This window comes from Phaenicophaeus curvirostris, chromosome 15 (assembly GCF_032191515.1).
Source record: "Phaenicophaeus curvirostris isolate KB17595 chromosome 15, BPBGC_Pcur_1.0, whole genome shotgun sequence".
NCBI classification, from domain to species: domain Eukaryota; kingdom Metazoa; phylum Chordata; class Aves; order Cuculiformes; family Cuculidae; genus Phaenicophaeus; species Phaenicophaeus curvirostris.
The window spans coordinates 6,842,532-6,866,236 of record NC_091406.1 but is presented as its reverse complement, the minus strand read 5'-3'; the positions used below and the strand labels follow the sequence as shown (position 1 = coordinate 6,866,236).

The 23,705-nt window shown below is 45.0% G+C and overlaps 1 protein-coding gene across 2 annotated transcripts in view; it reads right to left on the bottom strand.

The window, feature by feature from the left end:
- Positions 1 to 20,917, bottom strand: part of GRIA1 (glutamate ionotropic receptor AMPA type subunit 1) — a 122,310-nt gene extending 101,393 nt beyond the window's left edge. Inside the window, exons 1-2 of one of the 2 annotated variants that reach the window (XM_069869205.1) lie at positions 20,615 to 20,917; positions 18,390 to 18,527 (exon numbers count right to left, since the gene is read on the bottom strand). In XM_069869205.1, coding sequence (XP_069725306.1) covers positions 18,390 to 18,527; positions 20,615 to 20,696 — 220 coding nt within the window. In that variant the 5' untranslated portion in view covers positions 20,697 to 20,917. The remainder of the gene's footprint in view (positions 1 to 18,389; positions 18,528 to 20,614) is intronic. The other variant, XM_069869206.1, reaches the window with a different exon arrangement.
- Positions 20,918 to 23,705: the final 2,788 nt, after the last annotated feature.

Here is a 23,705-nt window from a genome sequence, read left to right as displayed (position 1 = left end):
TGTAATCAGAAGACCTCTCTCACCTTTTTTTTCCTTTTGATTTTCTCCACTAAAACCACCATGTGAATCGTGTGTCCTTAGGATCTCTTTCCCTCTGGGTGCTTTTGGTGCAAGGTGGACAGAAGGAAAGACTCGCAAATGTGCCATCTACAGGAAAAAGGTGATAGGAAAGGAAGGAGAGGGTCCAGATAAATCCCATTTTTCACTCCAAACCAATTTTAGTCAGCCCGTGGTTGATTTATACACGAGTACAGAAAAGGCCTAGAGGCAAGACAGCTCATCTCTCTGTGACTGAAAACACACTCCCAATCCAACTGGAGCTTGGGGAACTTGGGTGCAGGTTGCCCTTGGATTATTCTGCATGAGACCTTTTTCTTAAGCTTTCAATTTGAAGGCTCTTACACGTCCTTTTAGCTCATGTCATGATGAAGTCCCTCGCAGAGAACAGGACCTAGAGGTAGGCTGCTCGACATCCTATATTGTGCAATTTGATCTGGGAAATTGCCTTTTCTGCACTGGTGTTACAAGGTGCTCAGCTGGAGTCCATACACTACATTTTGCCTCCCTGTGGAAATAGCCTGACACAGCCCCAATAACACACTGCAAATGCAGTTCTGCTGTGAATCCACGTTGGGAAAGTTAATACCATTTCTATCCCACATGCAGATTTCTTCTTCTGGAAAAAAATAGAATGGGCAGGACACAAAAGAGGCCCATGGTACATGGATCTATGGGGAGAACTGACACAAAGCCTTCAAAGGTAGTGAAAGAATAAGTGCCTTTGGTTGCATCCTGAGAACTAGACTATGAAAGGATGAGAAGAGGTAGGTCATTTACCCTTTCCTACGCAAGCAGCTTGGAAACGTACTGCCAAACATTGCACCCTTAAATATCTTAACCCAGAATTGTGCATTGACTGCACTTTTCAAAGTGAGGCACAGGAGGGGACAGAAAGTGCCCAGGGACCACAGAGAAGTGAGCAAGGAAACCTGCAGTAGCAACCTCTCTGAAACAGCATGTGCCAGCAAACACTAACCACTAGGCAACTAAAATATCTGTTTCACAGGGCAGACCAGAACTGCAGGGCTTGCTGTCTTTTTCTTGCAAGTTTAGTTTCAAGTACACTCAATATTTGAGAAAATGGTGGAACCAGAATCACTGCAGCCTGGCACAAATCAGAATGCATCTTTCTGTCCATCACGACTTCATGGCTTCCTCAAGGACGTGCCACAAGCATCTTATTTTCACTGTTCTATCTCACATCCACAGCTGCGGTTTCCAGCAACCCCTGGGCTGCTGTCCCTCTGCTATCTCCCTTCAACATTCTGCACCAAACCAGCCCCTGTCCCAAAATCCTGCCCCCAGTACTCATTCCTCAGCCTTCCTCTCCTCCTGGCTATGAGAGGCTGCATTGGGATGGGAGGACATTTCGCTGAGGTAACATTTGCCCTGCGCATTTGGAGCTGCTCTGCCTGCAAGCAAAGTCACCTCCCTAGGATTGGGAGCCTGCCGTCTTCAGGCAAACTTCAGCACCTCAGCCTAATCAAGAGTTTGTTCTCCCTGACAGCCTCTAATCACCAGCTAGCCAGTGTACTGAGGGAAAAATTTTTATCCTTTCTGCTAGAATTCATTTTTATGACACCTACCGTAAGAGATTTAGAAAAATTAGGCATTAAAATGGTTTATAGAGGGTATTTTTATAATCCACTAAGCTGTTTTCCATTTCCACTGATATGACATCTCTCAGCTATAATTTATAAATGTCATCAGTTAACAGGCACAGAATCTTATCCTACGATTTCTCCTCTCATACGTTTTTTTCCCCATTTAAACTTTCTGTTAAATCTTTGCTGTGCTGTTAAATCCATAGAGATTTGGCCATAGCTGGGGGGAGGGAAGGAAAAGAAAAATAAAAAGTTTAAGTAGCTAATTAGTGTCACTGGATTTGGGGCATCCTCTCATGGCAGCATACAGAGGAGGCATGTCCTCAATAAATATTTTGGGCATTTAAATAAGGCTAATGCCCACCCCTCCCACCCAAAAAAAGAGCAACCTCTAATACCCTCAGAAAACAAAGTTTTATAGGTTGTAAATGGCTGCTTTCCCAAATAGGGGTGATGAAGACATCATATCTGGCATATTGACTTTGCAGTGCATCCAACTGTCCCCATGGTGGTTTCTGTTATTGATTACAACTCTGAAGGGAATCATCTGGAAAGCACAACTGCACGTGCCAAGGTCCAGCCTGGGTGAAAGCATTTATTTACAGCCCCCGCAAAAATTCCCTTCACACTTTGATAGCACGACAGAAATGCCTAACAATTATAATTCTTGCAGTAGTTAGACATTTTCACCTTTTTTTCTGCCAGACTCAGACTGGAAAACTCCAGGTCTCACCACAATCACTGCTGCTAAATCACAGAAGGAAAAACAAAACAGGACATACATTTCTCTTCATTTACAACGTCTCCGGCATATCTACCTTGGGTCTTCTGGGGAACTGGTATTGGGTCGCATCCAGTCTTTTGGTTATGGAAAGTCCTGACTTGGGAGAACCAAGCTCAAAGCAATTGATTTTCAGTTGCTTTAATGCGAGCATGAAGAGATCTTAACTCTTTCTAGGTCTTTCTGCTTCCAGTCACAACCAGTTAAATGCTTTGTGAAGGAATTACCTCCAAACTCTCTTCCTTATGTGGGATGGAGGGGAAATTTGAAAGACATAGAGAGAGAACAAGACAGTTGCTCACTAGCTTTTCATCTAAGACCTAATTCCAGTGAGGTTTCAGGCTTGGCTTAGACAGGCAGAGGATCCACAGTCTTTAACCTTTTTTATTTTCCCCTAAGCACGTTTGTGCACAGAAGAAAGGCTTCACTCAGTTGAGAATTATCAATAATCTTTCTTCAGGCCTCAAAGACCAAAAAAGAAAATTAAGGGCATATAGACTAAGTCGAAAAGCTTCACCCACCGTGAGGCCACCCGGTGCTACACAAAAGTGAAATCAAGAGAAACCATCCTCTTCTGTGCTGGGTTTAGTATTTTAAATGCATCTCCATGTATTTCTTCCCACTGGGAGACTGCAGGCAGCAGGGGAAAAAGAAAGCTGGTTCAGTCCCTCCTCTTCCAAAGTGGCTTAGTCATGTCAGTATTTACCCTCAGTGCTATGCTTGTCCCATCTCTGAACAGGCACATGGATGCAAAGGGTGTTAGCCAAGCCGGCCATGCATGCAGGCTGAAACCCAGTACCACATTTAGGGAGAAAAATGAAGACTGAGACAAGCAGGTGACTCACGCTTTTGTCACTTGGTAAGCAGAGATGAATGAGCCTACACTGCCAACATGAAGGATGTTTTCCTGCTGTCATAACAGCAATGGGAGAATAGATGGCAAATAATTTGGACTGTGGTTATTCAGTATGGCCCTTTGACACTTCCACTTCACCAGGCTACTCCATAGCTGTCCTGGTTTTGGCGAGGACAGAGTTAATTTTCTTCCCAGTAGCTGCTACACTTTGGATTTAGTAGGAGAATAAGTTGATAACATTGTTTTAGTTGTTGCTGGGTAGTGTTTGTGTTTGGCTGGGATAGAGTTAATTTTCTTTCTAGCAGCTGCTGTTTTTTAGATTTAGTATAAAAAGAATGTGGAAAATACACTGATGTTTTTCAACTGTTGCTGAACCATCAAGGACTTTTTCAGATTCACATGTTTGGCAAGTGTACAGGTGTTAGAGAAGCTGGGAGGGAGTACAGCCAAGCAGCTGACCCAAGCTGGCCAAAGGGATATTCAATATTATATAATGTTATGCTTGGTCTATAGATGGAAAATTGACCTGGGGTCAAGAGCTTGCTGACCTGTGATTGCTGCTTGGGACAGGCAAGCAGGACAACTTCGAAAACAAAAAAGCAATTGCTTTTCAGTTGCTTTAATGCGAGCATGAAGAGATCTTGGGACAGGCTGTGCAATCAGTTGTCAGGTCACGCAGTGGTAAGCGTTGCACTGAGTTGTATATCACTTGTTTTGTATATTCTTTACTTCTATTATTATTCTCATTCTTCCTGTGTTGTCATATTAGACTGTCTATATCTCAACCCATGACTTTTATTTCCCAATTGTCCCAAGGAGTGGGGAAGCAAGATGATATTTAGCTACCAGCTGTGATTAGCTTCTTTTCAGAAAAGCCTACATGGCCCAAAACATCATGTGCTGCTCTTCGAGGACCTCAGACTTTGTCTTTTTTTATGCTGGAGACTTCTCTAATTGTACTGCCCCACAGTAACAGTGATGGGATACAGGATCAGAGGAGGCATTGTGCTGCACACTTTAGTTGCTGTCTGTGGATGGGGCTAAACTGCAACAAATTGCAGTTTAAAGAACATGTCAGAGGCTGCCTTTAATGCACTTGCCGCAAGCCTTCAGTTCCCATTTATCATCTGTCCCTGATTGTACAACTTGCCTAAAACTCAATTGCCTCTTCTGTTTTCTCAGGATTACCGTTGCCGTCTTAGTGTATCCCCCTTCCACAGTTTTCCTCTCACTTCTTGAGAAAAAAAAAATGCCAGAAAAAAAGCCATTAGAGCTCCTCAGTCATCTGATCTTGGCAGATCCCTCCAACAAACCACAAAACAAAGTGTGAGATCAATGCAAGATCCCAAAGCAAGATCTATCCCTGGGAGAATGAGAATCTGGGGAAGGCAATCAGCTCCCACACAAGACAGTCCCATGGTACTATGCCAAACCAAGGCAGAGAGGAGGAGCTAAGAGCAGCAATTGAAGATCTGCACCCTCCACCACAGCACCCAGCACTGTCCTTTCTTCTTGTCCACCTAAAGTGTAATGGAACCAGAAATAGTCAGAGATGAGATAATTGTCCCTGGGTCACCCATGCAAGGAAGAAAGTGGACTATGGGAGCAATCCTAGTCTAGCTGCCATTAGAGCCCATTCTGCAGCAGACAGCAGCATCGCCACAGGACAGAAAAGTAGAAACGCACACTTCCATGAAAAAAAAAAGTAATTGAGCTATAATCCTGCTTTTGGCTTGTTCTTTCATAAAAGTAATGGCTTGGATAAAATAAAAATAAAATTCCATTATGCCTGTTTATGCTATGCTCAAAACAGACCCACAGGGATGTTTAGCATCACTTAGAACACGCTATATCACTTTCGATACTAACGTTCCTGGAAGAACCAGCAAATATTAAATGTCTTTAAAGATCTGATTTTTGGTGCTTACAGGGCGAAGTTCACAATTAGGTCCCCAATTATTCGGTAAACAACAGTGAAATATTTGGTATAATGGTGAAAGACTGCTGTGAGCGCTTACAAAATTCATGAAGTGAGGGAGGTGCAACAAGTAAACAGCAGGAACCAGGACAGCAATGAGATGGTCACAACATCTCAGGCATGGGGCTCACTAGTTACAGGCACAGGCATTAACAGAACAGCCAAGAGGAAAACGCTGCTGCAGGGAAGAGAAGAATGAGCAAAATTAGGGTGCAGCATAGTGTTGCTGGGCAAAATCTGCAGTATAGGTGAAGACAGCCACAATGGGATCACAGACTACAAATCCCCTTGAGCGCTTTCGGATCAAGTGAACCTTCTTGATCTGCCATCCAGGAAACCAGTAGTGCAGAACTAAGTATGTGCAGCCCTGTTTTCCCTTCACACTGAAAAAATTTTTAAAAAGCACACCAAAATTAAGACAAATGCTGGCTTTGCTCAGAATAATTAATGAGTGCAAATTAAAGGACGAAATGTTAAACCACATCAACCAACTAAACATGAAAACTGAGAAAAATAGCTGCAGAGGGTCACAGAGCTCCATCACCTGGGGTCACCCCATCTCCAGTCCAATGCTGCTGCATATACCAGCACATTTTACCATGTCTCCTGCTGACTCTGACAGCGAACGCCCTTAAAGCATGTTGGAAGCCTGAGATTTTAAGCAGCCAGGAGATAACAGCAGCCAAAACCACCACTGTGAACTCATAGTTACTGCAAGGTACATAATTAACACGGACTTTCACCGCCTCGCTGCTCTATATAACAAATGAGGCTTGGATTTGGAGTGCCCACATCAAACCATTCAACATCTGCAGAGAAGACCCAATGGGACCCTCACCTGGACCCTTGCCTGGTGCACTGGGCATAATGACAGGGAAGCACCCTTTAGCAAAACTACTTTTTATAGAATCACCAGGTTGGAAAAGACTCACCGGATCATTGAGTCCAACCATTCCTACCAGACTGAAGGCGTCTGATTGCAGAGATTTGTTTCAGGCTGCAGTGTGGCCCCACAGCCCCTTTCCCATGGTGTAACTCCACACTTTGGAGGAGTAAATGGGCCAGCATGGCCAAGGAAGCAGTGTTGTGCTGAAACAGCATGAAATCCAGGCCAGGCAGCAGTGGGTGCTGATTGTCGGTGGGATATTGTGTGTGACCAACAATCTGCCTAGAGTTACAGATACAGGTTTCACAAGAGGGCTGGAATACTTCTCAGCTCTTCCTTCAACAGTATTTTTAGCACAGAGAGAGAAGCAAAGGGCCCTCCTTTCTCTTAAGGATTTTTTAAGAGTAGGGATGCTCTTAAACTTTTCAGAGAAAAAAGTGCATCTGCTGCACATCCCTCTCCCTGCCTGCCCTGGGCAGTGGTACACATAGACTGCTCCAGCTGAAGTTGGGAAAAAGAAATCCCAGCGAGGAAGAGAAGGAAGGAGGTCCTAGGAAGGAGACTTCTTCTCAAAGATGGACTCATTGCGGACCTCCAGGTGCCAACTCTTGAAGCACATTCTTTCAATCTCACACAGCATATCTTTAAGAAATGATAGATTGCACTGGCTCAGAGGAAACTGTCTGCTCCCTGATAATAAATGAGTTGTTAGCTGAGGTAGCAGACTCCCAGATCCATTTGCGATCCAAAGGGCTTACAGCTGCTTCCCATTTTTGCAATGCCAAAACCACAGAACATGCAGAAAGGCAGCCTCCTGTTCCTGTCTGCTTGCTGCTCTCCCGTGGCTAAAGGGAGACTGTCAAGTGTGATTTCCTTTTGATGGAGCCTTTTTTTAATGCAAATTTTCTGTTGTTGATAGCAAATAATTTTCTGCATTGGCTGCAGGCAATGGTAGCCAGGAAAAATATTGCAAATCTCACCCTTGCACTCTACAGGTCTGCAGCACGTCTTGCAGCTCTGGACATGAATCATCCTGTAGCACAAGTGCCCATAGTCTTAACAGCAATACACCTCATTCCTTTGGCTGCAACCCACACACAGCTCGATTAATTCAGATAGCACTGAGGTAAACACACCTTTGCCAAAGGCTCCCACAATGCCACCAGAAGATGCTACTGTACCTCAGCCAACTTGACCCCTATTCCTTCCACCTCTAGCCTCTACCACACTGCTCTAGAATTCACTGCATAGCCCTGGGAGCCAAGGGGGAGGATTGTTTTAAATTTTGTTTTCGAAGTTGTCCTGCTTGCTTTGCTAGTTTGAATTCACATTTTTATTTTCCTTCCAGTGACAGGCTTGAAACAGGAAACCTGAATGCATATCGCTATCACACTCCTCTGAGTTTGCTGTCAAGTGGCTAGAGCTCAGGACCAGAGTAGGGTGAGATTCAGAGCAGCCCCAGGAGTTTCAGGAGTGTTTTGATCCAGGGTTTTGGCCCAGCTCCTAAAGGTTGGTAACTTTAGAAATTACATTTTTTTTCTGGTCAAACAGCTTCCCCCCCACCTTAAAAAAGCTCACAAGATTGTTTGTTCCAGTGCCACACAGGGCTTAGCCATGCTCTTCCCATTAGAGCTAGTGGGGATTGCTCAGTCAAATCCCTGGGTGCTATTTTGAAAATGCTACAGTTAGCATCTGAAGGAATTCATCCCCTGATGATACCAACTCTATGATCCCCCGGAGCTTACTCCTAGGGAAAGGCAGTATCAGCCAGGAGCATATTGAGAGAAAGAGGGAGAGAGAGACCTGCTTAAAGAAAAACAGCAAAAGCAAAGCTGGGAATTATTGTTAGAGCACTGCAAACACTGTTGTCAGTGGTTAGTCCACAACAAGTGAGAAACAGAAGAGGCTAAGAGGATGAGAGCACGTCTCAGGATAACAGCAAGCCCCTGCCCTTGAGAGGCCACTGCAGTACTGTACTGAAACACAGAAGGTGAACCCGAGAAGAGCAGTTTCCACACCATGAACATATGTTTTCTTCAATTCTTAGCAACGCATCAGAACAGCGTAACTGCTAACTGCCTAGTTGCAATGTGACGCCTGCTTTTATCAAAACCTTCAGAGGCTGCTTACAAGGAGAGCACAAAAACATTTGACACACCTTCAGCGGAATGTTGAAGAATTAGCAAAAGAACACTGCTGCAGACACTTTGGGGCAGGATCCACAGCCTACTGTGTCTGAAGGTCTCAGTAAGATAAGTCAAGTTGGTCAGCTCGGTTTCCTATACAGACGCGGGAGATAAGCAGGCACCTCTGAAGGCCAATTCCATCCTAAGATGGTTGTCTGAAAGAGTTCAAAAGGATTGCTCACTGGAGGACTCTACTGATTACAGAAATAACCCTGATGAATAGCTTAGATGAGGGCAACCAACCCTTAGCCAGAAAAAGTCAGAGGGGACAAATCCCCTTCATCATTTAAGGACTTAGCACTTGTTCCTTAAGGACACTGCTAAGGCGTATATGCCTTATGGTGATAAGTGATGTGGCATAGGTACCCTTGGTCAAGATTGGCTTTGTTTCTTTGTCCCTCCACAGACATCTGGCAAAGCAGAACTGACCTGACAAGCACACAGTTCTGTTGCTTTACCTGACACTTTGCAGAGGAAGGAAAAGTTTAATTAGGGGACAATACATCCAGCATTTGTTTGGAGGGCACATGCTAGGACTTCACTTGAGAATAAGCTTTGATAGGCTAAAGCTTCCCAAGCAGAGAAGAGGTTTGGGAACAGTCTCTTAACTGATGATGGCTTTTTGAGATGATGTGTGTTTGTCTTCCCAATTCAAAGTGACTGTTAAGCCTCGCTAAAACTGTGATGATGTTTGAATAAGTTTTCTCTTTGCCAGAGCAAGTCTGTACCCCAAACTAGTGCTAGTTACTCCAGAATAAGAGGTGATATGGGTTTTTCAGAGAAGGGCTCATCTCTGAAGGTGTGTGGTTGGTCTGGGTTCAGGGCTGGAAATGCAGGAGCTATCCTGCCTCCTGCCTGGGAGCTTCATGGTGAACTCACTGTCCCCCTAATTATTAGCACACAGACATGGGCATGTCTGGAAATATAAAAAGTTGGTATTTTAGTAGGTGAGTGACTGTGAATGGGTGTCCTTATGCCCTGGTATTGTGTGAGGCTCTGTGGGTTCAGGAGAGGTGCTGATATCTGCTCCCTCCAATGAGGTCCCTGTTGAGTCTGGCTCACAAGGCTTCTAGGGTGGAGGATGTTATGATATAGATGACTCAATGTTAGAAATCTGCCTGAGTTCATCCACACAATTCTCTCAGGTTCCCAAACAAGTGATGACTCTTAATGCCTGTCAGCTTAGGCTAATCCAAGCCCCAGCCTCCAGTGAGGCTCTGCTCTCCCAAAAGCCTCTCCCTTTGCTGTCCCCACAGGAGAGGAGCATGGGGACTCACAAATTACCATCTCAAAGCTATACACAGTGTGTTTGGGCTGGCATAGCCATAGTGAGCCAAGCAGGAATGGCCCCAGAAACAGGACAGGGTGAAAGACTGAAATAATTCTGATTAAAATCCATGAAATGCACTCAGCTCTGCCTTTGCTTGGGATGGACTAGAGACAGTTGCTGTGCCCAACTGTTTTTCTGGGACAGTGAACTGGAAATGGCACCACTGCATGGGCTGTGCCGCAGCTAGCTTCCCCGTCCTTGCCTGCAACAGCAGTGTCCCCTCGGCCCCTTCCTGCATCGCAGCCGTATGTGATTTGGCTTTCTATTACTTCTTTTGGTAGTTCATTAAAGACATTAATCACCTTCTGCACAAAGACATCTCTCCTGAACTCCCTGCAGGCCAAGCCTCTTTCTCAGCTGCAGCTTCACTGGCTGCTTCATCCCTCTGCAGACAGAGTGCTGGGGGCCCAGACCTGCCCCATTTCTCCATCGATCTAAGTCCCTGCTAGATAACAATCGGGTGGTGATCTGTAAGCTTCTCCGGCTCCAAGAGCCTCCTTTCCAGCTTACCTTCACCCCACTAAGGTCTACATCTCAGCACTTATTGTCTACCTTTCCACTGGCCAAACCCATCCCAGAATAAACACAGGGCCACTCGCTCACGTGCATCATGCAATTAAGTGTGCTGTGCAGCGCTGACAGAGAAGAAAGCACCCTGGCATGTTGGGATTGTTGCAACAAGAGCAAGAAGGCTGCAGGCTGTGTTAAACATGCTGGCAATTTGCAATAACCATCCTATGCAGGGGATTCCCTGCCCTAAGTGCTCAGGTTTGGCTCTGTGGCAACTGCAGCAAGGGAGAGGGAGGCCAGGAGCAGTCTGAGCTACAGTGCTGGCCAGATGGGAGACACTAGAAGGCTCCAGCTCATGTCTAGGCAGGAGTCAGAGCCCTCAGGAAACAAAACCTCCCCTGGCTTAGCTAAGGGCTGGAAAGAGAGATGAGGGAAAACTCCAGCTATGGCACATCCACAGTCCCTCTAGAGCTGCTGCTTGTCCGCTTTCCCACACTGGGTCTCCAAGTGCTACTCCCAATCCAGTGTTTCTCCATCTTCCATCCCCGTGTGCTCTCTGCTGGACTTCACTCACTCATTCTCTTCCTGCAAGCTCCCATGTGTGATCGTAATATTTTTTGCTCTCACCTGCCAGAAGAGCAACTCTGTCCTCATTCTCACAGACGGTGCTGAATGGGGTGTGGGTGCTGCATAGAAGGAAAACTAACAAAGCTCAGGGCACTCAGGGGATATCAGCAGGCCAGTTTGAGGAAAACCACACTGGAATCAGTGTGGTCACTGATGTCTTTTGCTAGTGTAAGCTCACTGCTAGCAAAGATCAAAGCAAAGCGTTTGGGTGGGTGGGAAGGTGAGAAACAGCCCTCCTTTTCAAGTGAGATTCTTCCATGCTGCATCCACGTTACCCCACAGCAGCTTCTGTATCTCTCTTCCGACACTCACAACTTTTCGTGTCCCTCCCACTTCCTCACCATTAGCATAATTACAGGACCCTCCTTATTAAATCAAAGCCAAGACTCTTATAGCATAGAAGGATGCAGAAACATATGCTATATCCACAAAAGAATCCTGCCATCAGTGGTATGTTGCATCTCAATCTTAGACATCAGTTGCTTACTTTTGCACTCCACCACTCTGTCACAAACAAATAAACAATTAGAAGACCCTCTTGAAGAAGCCAAGATGTAGCAATTTGTAGCTGTTACTTGCCTCTTCATTGTCTCTCACTGTTAATTCCTCAAGGGATCAATCAGTCCGGTGATGCATAAGCACGTCTCCGCCTGAACCTTAACCCTGACGAGGGTCGGCAAGGGTGTGGTTTGCAGAGAATAGGGAAAAAAACTGATATACATTAATAAAAAGAATAACATTGCTGGGGAGTCTTTTGTTCTTTTGTGCCACAGTGTGATTTTCTGCTTTTTAAAGAATGCCCCAGAAGGAACAAGTGGGTCTGGTTGCTAAAGGGCAGCGTGAGAAAATCAAGTAGACACTCATTACTGTGTAAGCTAATGAGTGATCAGTTCAACAGGTGAGTAGGGAACACTTTCTGCATGTTGTTATTCTAATAATTTGATATTATTTTGAAATGTGTTTTTTGCTGGGATAATGGTGAATTGCTAATGGCTCAGTCCAGCCCTTCTGCATCTTGCCTAATACCTGACTTCCTTAGGACTCCATGTAACCTGCCAAAAGGACATTCCATGCTCTCCCAGACGGCACTTTTCATTGGGAAAAATGTTACTTTCTGCGAGTTCTACACAACTGAAGACAGAAGGAAAAAAAAACCCCACCTCTCTTTAAAGAAATGCAGTTGAAATAAATGCATCTTTGTCTTCAGATTTGTGTTATTACCGCACCCTGGAGAATTTGGGTCTGCAGAATATTAAAGTCTCCCTGACTTATTGCTTCTTTAAGGAGCATGTTGATTTTGTGTTTGCTCTGAGCTCCACGTGTTACTGAAGCTAACCGGGACCATTTCCATTTCTACTTGCAGAGAGCTGTTGCCTTTAGGGCCCTAACCCTATTAATGGAAATGTAAATGTATATATCTAAAATTCCCACCAGAGTTTTGGAAAGGAACAGCATGCTTCCCCACGCTGCCTTTCTTGCAGCTACATGAAGATTTCCACTCTCACCTTGCTAATACGGCAAAGAATAAAGGCCGTGTATTTCTGGCTTAGTAGGATCCCTACCACATGAAAAAGCTTTATTTTTAGAGAAGAAAGAATAAGCTGTGAGTGAAAATTGTGACTGTTGCACAACGGACAGGTCTGGCCTCTACTGCTCACTGTTTCTCAAATATCCCTTCTTTGCCTGCTGCAGAGCCCAAATTTCACTTCTTCCCTCTCTTTTCTGCTTGTCACCAATAAGCATTTGGCATCCTTTCCAGATGAGCGTATAGATTTGCAGGTTTGAAATTCCCTTTATTCCTTCCCTGATTTTTCCTAAATGTGTTACACCAATATTCTCCCCAGGCACTGCTCCCACAGCCCAGGAACAAAAATAAAACATAAAAATAGTCATGCAAAGAATAAGTGGCCCCATGCCCTTGGGAGAGAAATGGTTGCACAAGAATAGGGGAAACCCATTCCCGATGCCTGGTGTGAGCTGCCAGCCTCTCGGCAGGGCTGCCTTCGCCAAATGACAGTGGAGCTCCAGAAGTGTCCCCGCTGATGATATTGGCCCATGTTCACCCAAGGCTTTCCATGCCCAGATCTATGAAGGCAGACAGACAACCTGCCCTGTCTTGGCAGCCAAAGCTGAGGAAACGGCTCGGCACTCATGTTTTAAATGCTTTTCATTCTTGGGGAAAGCGTCTGAGAGAAGCTCCCGCCTTCTTCAGCAGCGGCTGTGACTGACGAGTACCCAGTACCCATCCCAGATCCCCTGGACATCGGAGCGTGGTATCATCCCTAGGACCTGCTTCCTCCTGTCTGGCAGGATTCACCTATCAGCACCTTCCTCAGGGCTAGACACGACTCTCTAAGGTACTGGCATCTCACTAAACATCCACTTACAGGAAAGCCACAGCCCATCCCTGCCAGAAATTGAGCATCCTTAACCTTAATTTGAGCTAATGTGAACTGATGCTCTGTGATTCATCTGCCTGGATCACATCTTCTCCTATTACGGAAATCTAAGGAGATATATTTCCTTGTAATACCTATGTTGTATTAATCAGACTACATCTGATCATTAAATCCCTGTTTCTGTTGGTTTAACTCACATTAGATTGTCATAGCTAGCAACCTGAGCTCTGCAGGGAAAGAAAAATCCCAAAGCATTTACATGAGATTTCTGACACGACAAAAATAAAAACAAGTCTACAAACACCACAACAATTATATACTATTACAGGGCTGGGCTTATTTAGACTGTGGAAGTTTAATTATAAAAATTGCATTTTAATTGATTGCTGCTGGAATAATTACAGCAACACCTTTCCAAGAAATGGCGACCATCGTACGTTTGTCAACAAAGAAGCCTCCTCTAAATTCAACGTGCAATAATCGTTTAATTACGCCAAATTTAGATCCTCGTTTGAGAATATTCAAATGTTTGCCTATTCCTTCCTGTCTCTGAGAGGTAATTTAAGAGATAAAAAGCAATCTCCAGAAATGCTCTATCTATACACATAAGTATCTAAGAAAAAAGAAAAAGAAATACTTCATTTCATAGCTGATCTGAATCTAAGCTTGCTACTATTGATAAGAACATAAGCACAGAGTGATTGCTGCAAATCCCTTTAATTGGTGCTGGGAGGCCTTCATAAAATATGAACAAACTCCATACTACATGCTCATTTTCTAATATGCAGAACAGATTCAACTGTTGATATTCTAGCAGCACCCACAGCCCGTACTCAGTATGAGGACCCCATAGTAACTGTAGCTGTGCATACATTGAAAGAGAGGGATAAATAATTCATCATTTTTCAGCCTCTCTATAAGCTTTCTTTCAGCTGCAAAATCCTGCTGCTGTCCTGTGCAGCCCCCCGTGTTTCAGGTACAAAGCTCCTGTATGCCCCCTCCCAGCAGCCTAGCACCAAAGCACGCAAAAGCTGATGGCTGCATCAGCAAAGATACAGGCTTCAGTGCTGAACAGAGTTTATTTTTAGTCACTGGTCATCCCTGCAAAGTAGCCCAAGTTTTGCAGGGATAGAGTTACCAAGCTGGTGACTCACTTGCTCAACAAGACATGTCCCCCAGGTCACTGCCAGGGAAGTCTGTCGCTGAGCTATCGTCTTCACTGGGCAGTGAGAGCAACCACCACCATCTGCTGACGCTACTGGGACTCACCGGGGGACCAGCCAGAAGCCGAAAGTAGAAGCCTCTGCACCACAAACTAAATAAAGCTACGGATCTGTGGCTGAAACGACTTGTATTCCTCAAGGAGCTGGGCTATGCACAGGATGGAGATGTGCATTCCATGTGAACAAATGAAGGCTGAGACAAAGAATAAGAGAAAAATATGCCGAGCATTTGTTGTCTCAAGTAAGCAAACTCCCACGCCTTTGCTGCCAACAGGACGCGGTGTTCACGTCCACTCTGGACCTCCCAAGGATAGGAGTTTGCAGCTCTCTCCTTAAGCTCCAGACCTCCTGAGTCTTTGCACCTGGCACAGAGCATCCCTCTTCCCATACCTCTCAGCTCTGACCTGCAGCATCAACCCTGCTCCTGAGCACAGTCAGTCACGGCAAAACCCATCGAGGCAGAGTTTGCTAGCAACTGTGTTGAGGCTGTAAAGCTCTTTTACAAACATGGCTGAAGAGGGAACCTGTGAACATATCTTTAAAGCTGATCAGAAGAGGTCTGATCTGCTACGTCACTAAGTAAACCTTTCAGCTACAGCACATCATCATTTTACCCTTTATAGTCACCTGCCACTGTTATGTACAGCTACCGACAGAAGGACTCTAAATTCACCTTCCCCCTAAACAATTGCTTCTGTCTTTGAAGAAATGGCACAAGAATATAAAGTCTCCTAATCTTTAATTAAGAACATCCCAAACAGCAGGTGTGTATTTTTTTCCCCGTAAGCCACACCACACACCCAGCTGCAAACACAGAGCCTGTCATTGCCTTCTTGTGGGACGGAAGGAATTCAGGAATATTGAAATGTGCCCACGTTTCAGTGATGCAAGAATATTAGCATCAACCACACATACGAAATGAGATTACTGCACATTGTATCTACTACCTATTGTTTCTTTCTTAATGATTATGGTTTGCTTAGAATTGTAATCTACTGACATGTTATGCACAGGGACCACAGGACCCATAGATCGCTACTGCCCCACACAGACGTTTTCACAATCACTACGTAATGATAAGAAGTCCCCAACTGGAAGCATCAGAAATGTGAAAGTTATTGCTGAGCTGTCACAGTGACAGCCGAATGACAATAGCAGCCTCCTGATATTTTACAGATTTATCACTTTCATGAGTATTATTTTTACCAATATATGATCATCACTAGCACATCATTAACGGCTCCCTATCACTGTCACCTGTACACAAACGGGTGCACCTCATACTGAAAATTCACCCACTGTCACACCAAAGCTTGCTCATCCTGACTCTGAAGCAGGTCTATGCCAGGCAGAGGTAGACAGTGTCACAGCTGACGCTAAGATACATTTTGCATACGATCCTCTTAGACAGGGTGCTGTCACAGTCTGCTGCAGTTCATCCTGCAACTTCATCATCACCCCGCAAGCTGCCCAGCGAGTTTTTTTACTTCTGCTGTCACCACTGATTCTTAATATATATTCCATATTTTGAATGATGCTGCTTCTGGCACTTGCCATGAGGACTACATTTAGCACAGAAGGCCGGATCCTAAGCATGAGGCAGGACTTGCCATAAGGCTGGGACCTACTAATCTTCCTCAGATGTCCTACCAGAAACCTCAATAGGGGCAGCACCAGGTTTACAGGGTCCAAACACCCTTGACTTAACCATCAGGAAACCAGGTAATGCCGATGACAAGGAAATGCTGTGTTCTCTGTCTCCATGGGAACAAAAGCTGGTACTTTTAACTGGTAGCATGGCCAGTCTTTTCTCAGAAGATAAGGACCACTGCGTGGGCAGAGTTTTTATTCTCTGTAAATAAACAGATCTTTCTGCCGATATCTAGTCTTGGCAACCAGGATAGGAATTTGCTGGAAGATGAAGAAGGAGATAATTCCTAGCAAAAGTTTCACCTCAGCCCTAGAGTACTAAAACCAGGTCTTCCAACAGCCTAGGGTTTTTTTTAGTTTGCATTTTTTTTTTTAACCCCCTAGGGCACATGGAATAACACCTACCTTTGTGCTTACAAAACAAATGCTGCCTTCCACAGTCTGGAAGAACTTAGGAAGTTTTTAATTATAAGTAAAGAAAAATGAGGACAAGTGGAGTTGGACTGTGCAGAGTGCTCTGCTGGTCTGATCTAGGACAATGTGCCCTACATAGAGCTCAAATATAACATCCTTTGGGAGGCTGTCTTGCTTCCATTCAGCTTTTGTGAGACCACCCCCGTCCCTATTGTACTAATGACAGATTTCTGGAGCATAACTAGTATCGTGGTCTTGCTATCGATGTTAATACTGCAAACAAAATCATTAGCGGCAGGCTTAAAAGGGAAGGGAAAACTATGCGCAGATGGAGGATTTATTCTAGTGATATTCTTGCAGTTTCTGCTTTCTTCTTGCTATCAGCACTGGAATAGCTCATCCCCCAGTACCCCAGGTGGATGATGCTTTCCCTTGATAGATACATGGTCTGAGTTTTTTTCTTCTATTTGTCTAGTTTTCCTGCCAAGGAAGTGTCATTGGCCTGACCCAAAATAGTTGCTCTTCCTTGATGGAAATCTTGTAGTTGGCAAACAGTGGAAAACAGAAAATCTTTAGATATGTCATTAGACACTCGAGTGAAAACATGGCCAAATTATTACTTCTCTCTCCTATGTCATACTGGCCAAGAAATTCTGGATATCTTGCATTTGGAAACCCTCTGTTTGGGAAAAAAATCACAACTACTCTTTTTTTTTTATTTTTCCTTGCAAAGAGCCTTATTAATTCTCCTCCTGTACATTCCTGGCTCTTTTTGCAGGAAAGCACTTTTTCCTTCTGTGTATTTCTTAGCAGAGAGAACAGTTTGTGTCCACCTCTATCTCGCTCTCCACATGATTAAACTGCAGAGAGGATGTTTCGGTGAATCAAAAAGATACTATGGATATGAGTCAACAACAATCCAACAGGCTCTAAAAAGGAAAGGGTTCCTCAAGTCCCTCCTGACATTCCTTATACACGCAAAGGCTCAGAGTGTGAAAGCAGAGTCTGACACCAGGGCAAACCAAGAAATTCTTTGTGCATCACATCCCCGCAGCACAAGCCCTGGGTTCACACACTCCAAGGGAAGCAAACACCACAACAGCCCTTATTGCAACCACAAGGCTGTATTATGGTTTTTGTTTTCCTCTGGTTCCCGCTGGTCTTATTTGTTGCTGCTAATCTTGGCATTAGCTGGCAAACCATTTATTTTCGTTTTCCCCACTATATCATATAGCAAGAACAGCTTTAGTAGGGTAAGATACACTGTGGTATTGACTCTGGGGTGCAAAATCAGTCTTTAGTACATGATCTTAGAGCCAATGATTTCGCTGCTACTTGAAACTAGAACTTTCTTACCTCTCTATCATTATTAGGCATGACCCTTACTGTGGATCTGGAAGCCACTCACACCAAACTGCTGTTTTCTGCTAGATGTTTCTTAACTTACAAGGACAGATGGCTGAACTGGGGCTGGAGAAGAAGTCGTTCACACTAAACAGACTTCTGTGCACACTGTGGGTAGAAAGGGGTGTTTTTGTTGTATATCACACCTATAGGAAATATGGGACGGAAATCTCAGCCCAGAGTCAGGCAGAGGTTAGAGAAACAAGAGAAAAGTGATTGTTGGGGGTTTTATACTGCTTCGGAAGCAATAAAATAGAAAATGCAAGACATACTGAATAACTGCGGCACAACCTCACCCATATGTTTTAGCACAAACCAAGATGATTCAGAAATCCTTTACCCACGTGTTTGGGGTTATCTTACACAGACCCTAAAGGAGTCACATATTTGAAGTAAGACACCTCATATTTCAGACAAAAAAACCCCAGTCAGGAATAAAGAAACCAAAGTAAGAGAGCACATGGCAAATGCCGCTACTTACAGGTGTATGTCATTTCAAAGCTGTCGCTAATGTTCACAATGTCGATCTGGGGAAGGAGCTTAGGGGGTTCCGTGAGCTGAGACAATGCAAACCTAAAAGCCGCATGTTCCTGGGACTGCTGATTAGGAAATAACCCCCCTGGGGAGAAAAACAGAACAAGGAGAAAGATCTTAAGCACACCAATTTTAGCAACCTCTTCAGACCAAAATATTCCTGTAGGCAGAGGCTACAGCTCCCCAGCCCAAGGAGTCCCTTCTACACTCCAAAATCCTCCAGCACACAACACCCAGGGGGTTTGCACCTGCTGCGGACAGGCTGGGAGCAGAAAACTTTTCCAGCCTGTGCATTATGCAATTCCTGGATTATACATAGGAGCCCTGATGCATCCCTAGACCCAGCAGCCTGTGGGGTTGGAATGAACGATGGGGTTTGGCTCAACCTCCGCACTCTCCATAACTTTAACGAAGAGAAATGGAAGCACTGCCAATATTACTTTTATAAAGGACGAATGAAAGTCTTTCTTCCTCCTCCTCTCACTTATTATTAGACTCAGTTTAAACCCCACTGACTAAGAGGAGGGGTTTGTTCCAGAGTGGGTACAAGGGTTCCACAACACAAGTGGCTCCAGAGTATGAGGCAGCCTGGCTGAGCGTGGCCTGACAGGTGCAGAGCTGGATGGACTGGATAGGGCTGCAAGCGACAGAGCAACGTGGGACCCATGGCCAAACAACTGCTGCTATTGGAATTTTGCTGCATGGGAAAAAAACTTAAATTTAAGAGCTGACAGCAGCCAAACTCAAAGAGGGCAGGAAACCAAAAGCTTGACTCTCAAAGCGATTGCTCAGAGTACTGACAAGCCCAGAACCACAGGATTATATAAACAGGAGAGGAACTGGGACCAGGCTGAACCCAGGCTCAGAGCCTTTTTCCTCCCATGGACCTGGAACAAAGTGATGTGATAACCCCGCCCCAAGAAAAGTTTCCAGCTGCTCCCCCAGCAGGAAACTTGGCTTGCGGCAGATCCCTTCACAGCCTCCAGAAAGATGCTATTAAATCAGACTGCGTTTTACTCTCTATGCATTTAAAGACAGCACTGTTACTAGCATTTTGTGAGTGGGGAAATAAAGCACTTAGCAACAAGGTAGCATTAAAATAAAGACGAGAGAAGACGGGGGACGAAACAATTCCGCAAGGACCTGCTATCAACGGCATTTTGCATATCTTCAGTACAGAGGGCATCTCCTTGTTGTGCATGAATACCTCCTCCCCCGTTTCTCCCACCCCCCCAGCCTAATCATGGGTGTCAGAGGAACAAGATGTTAGTAGTGGAGTTAACCTATGATATGCGTTTGTTGAAAAGGAAAAAAAAAACCTGGAATGTTGCACAAATTTGGGTTGAAGAGAAGGCAGGAAGGGAGGGAGAAAGGGATGCAGTATCAACAGCAATAAAAGCACTGATTATGCAGCTCAGGAGTTGCCTGAACTTGGTGGATTAGCAATTGATTGGCGTTGCAAAGAGAAGGGAGGTGGGAAAGAAAATTGGCAAGCAAGGGATGAAAATTTGGAGCTAGGTTAGTAACCATCACCAATAAAGAGAGTAATAATAAACCTGAGAAGGGAGGGAAGGAAGGAGAGTAGTACTGAGAAGTTACAGGAAGGGAAAAAAGAATCAAACAGGCACTGCTGGTGCGCAGGGAAAGCAAGCAGCATGAAATGAAAAGAGACTTCAATGCAAAATCTTCCTCCAATAGCTCTGCCCTTATTCTTTAGCAACAACAACAGAGCGCGCCTGTTTGTTACCTCTCGTCCCAGTTACCTACAGATGAGAGCATCCTCGCAAAAATGTATAATGCAACCGCTGATTTTGCAAATGCAGCAATGGACAATGGCAGCCGAGGCACTTCTCAGAGCAAAAAACCAAACATATTTTCTCGTGCTTCCTCCATTTCAGGGGCACTTTTCTCCCCTGTGTTGGTGTGTGTGCACGCTGGCATTTATTCCCAATCTTCCCCTCCCCCAAAGATAAATTGATACATCCCTGCTCTTGCAGAGCTGGTACCAACACACAAATCCAGCCCTCGCGCTCTCTCTCTCTCTGTCACAAACACACACATTTTGGCTTTCCATGCAAATGAACAGGTCAGTTTTCCCCCACCATCCCCTCTCCATCCCTACCCACTAGCCGGGGAACGGCAGTGCCAAGCAGCCCCGAGCTCTGCACTCACCTATCTGGATGTTGTTGGGGAAATTAGCCCCTAACACCGCCCCTAGGAAACTGGTGCAGAAGAAGGCAAAAATGTGCTGCATATTCCCTTTTGCATTGGCGAAAAAGAAGCCCAGTTCCAAGCATAGATTTGATTTTTCCCCCGCTCTGCTCTCTTTAGCTGCCTCTCTCGCCTCCCCTCCGCTGCGCCTCCGGGGCTGCGCGTCTCCCTCGCTCGGAATCCAGCGCCGAGACTGCTGCTTAACACCGCCTGGCAGCAGGATTAACTGAGCCCCGTGAGAAAGAAAGAGAGCCCGCTCCTCATCCACATCCCTCCCCCGCCGCACACGACACGCACACGCACACACCGAGCGCTTCCACCCAGCTCCATCCCCTTCTCCCGGCTAGAGCTCAACAGCTGGGGTACCGCATCCCCCCCTCGTCCCTGCTGCTCCTCCCGGGGGTCCTGGCTGCTGCCTCCAAGGGCAATTCCCACCTACCCCTAAATTCCCGGCTTTCCCCCTCAAACTTCTCTTGGCAGGAGCTAAGAAGGAACCTGCGAATCAGTAGGTGGCAAACTCCTCTAGAGAAAGGGCTTAAACTCCTCTGCCTCTGAGCCACCGCTTCCCAACCTGGGCTCTCACCTTTATGTCCAGGAGTTGAACAGATGAGCCTCTACAGCCCGGCTCATTAGGATAACAGGAGGTCGTAACCGACAAACTGCCTTGGGAGGAAGGATTTCAGAGCAACAGACAACAGAGAATCCAAAGGATGAAAAAGTAAGCCCCCCAGCCAGCACCTTTCTTGTTGATTTTTCCTGCCCACTGCTAACCTATGAGGCATTTCAACCCGGTGCTTGATGTGGAGGGACCTGTGCTCACCAGCACCATCAGATATGGCAGCTTCTGAGATCAGAGGGCTATTTTAGCTTGGATCATTACATGAGATGTTCTGTAGCAGTTCTAGTTAGGTTAGAGCTTGTTTGACCATAAGCAGCTTTGCCCAAAAGCAAAAAGGGGTGAGGGATCAATAAAAGTAAAAATGATAAAAACCATCTCCTAGGCACAGTTTGGGATTTAAAAATACGTGAGGAAGAACTGCTGTGTACAAAGAGCCATCGCCATCTCAGAAAAGAGAGAAAATTCCCAAAGTCCTCCCACGAAGTCCCAAAACAAACCTGGGTCCTCTTCTGCCTGAATACCCATGTCATAGAATCATAGAATCACCAGGTTGGAAAAGACCGACCGGATCATTGAGTCCAACCATTCCTATCAAATACTAAACCATGTCCAAGCACAGAGGTTCTATCCTTACCATTTGCAAAGGGGAAACAGAAGAAAGGAAACGGGAAGAAAAAAAGGATGATTGGGCAGAATTAGAAATAGGACGCAGATGCCCCATGTCCTGATTTGGTGTAAGGTGCCTTACCCTGATCCCCACTCCCCTTCTCCAAAAGCATGTGGTTCAATTGGAAGAGCATCAAAGAGTGGTTGGAATTTCTCCTGCATAAGGAACACTTGGACAGATGAGAACTCTGCAGAGTGAGATGTGACTAAAGCCTACAAAATCTGCAGCAGCACAGAGGCAGTCCTTATTGGCCACAGGGCCCTGATGTGACATAAATTTATGGTGCAGGCACAACACTACTCTCTATATCCTCAAGAAACAGTTCTATGAACAGAATAGTCTTGAAAACAGAGGTAGTAACATCCTGGCAGGTCCTCTGCTTTCTCTGAAAGAGATGTCCTGCAGGTTTGTTTCCCCGTATAGCCCTTCCTGCCAGCAGCGACAGAGTCCTTGGGTAGAGGCAACATCATATGCAGTCATGTGCTCCACAGCCAAAAGTGACAATGACTGGAAAATCATCTCTCTCATGGCTATGGGCTAGGGCTTTGAGTAAATGAGAATGGACCACGATCCTTGCTCACGCCTTCGTTTCATCTCTGCAAATAAGAGGCTGGGATCTTTAACCTCTTCCTGAGCAGTTTTATGGGTTTCACTGTGACTTGTGGGATGACAAAATGCTTAAACACCCAATAAATGACAGCATAGGCAGAGTGCTGTGCTGAGACCTTATAATACTTGGCCTCAGAGAGGAGTTGCACTGATGGCACTTTGCAACCTGTTATGAGGACATTACGTGCAGTTACACTGCAAACTACAGAGCCCAGAAGGCTTGCATCTTCCATATCATAAGCAATATAACTTGCTTCCATTCCAGCATGGATTCTTTTTCACCCCAAAGCCACCCTTGACCAGGGCAGTGACTCTTGGTGTCAGAGACTGCAGATTCATCAGAGCAATTGTTTGGGCATTCAGGAGTCAGGTTCAGGAGGCTAAAGGATGCTCTTACCCTATCTCACTGCTTAGGTGATTGCCATCCTGGAGTCATATTCAAGCACGTCTGCTGTTGATTGGTAAAACATTCATCAGAATTCCATCTCTCTCCTTGTATAATTTAAGCAATACTGATTTGAGGCTAAAATAACCTGCTGATAGATTTTATGGGCTTTTGTTTTCCATCTAGAAATTAATAGAAAAAGTTGCATTTATAATCTGAAGAAAGACACTGAAGGATAATCAGCACAACAGAAAGATGCTAGCTTGTTTTCAAAACTCCCAAACAGCCTATCTGATAATAATAGTAGCCATAACAATAAAATATTATAATAGCTCACAGAATGCTTGCACAGTCACTTTAATTAATAACGCTGCTTTTGTCTATAAACCTCTCCAAGTGCAGGTGGTTTAACAAGGAGAACCTCACCACAGTGAAACAAGATAAGTGGTAATAAGATCATTATTTTAAGAACGTTCATTTCCTTTTTCCCTACAGATAACAGTATTTTACTCAGAGTCTATTAGTATGAAGTTGTTCGGAATTAACTAGCTGCTTCAAAGATTTTTAAATCAATGTCAAAGCAACATAGCATCTGGACTTTTGGCTAAACAGCAAACCGAGTCTTGGGAAACTGATTAAACTCTTTGATGTCACAAGAGTGGTCACCACAGAAAGATAGATCAATACACGAGTCTTCAATATAGCATATAATTGTATCGCACAGAATCATCTTAATCAAGGGAAACTAAAAATATCAGGGAGTGGAGTCTTG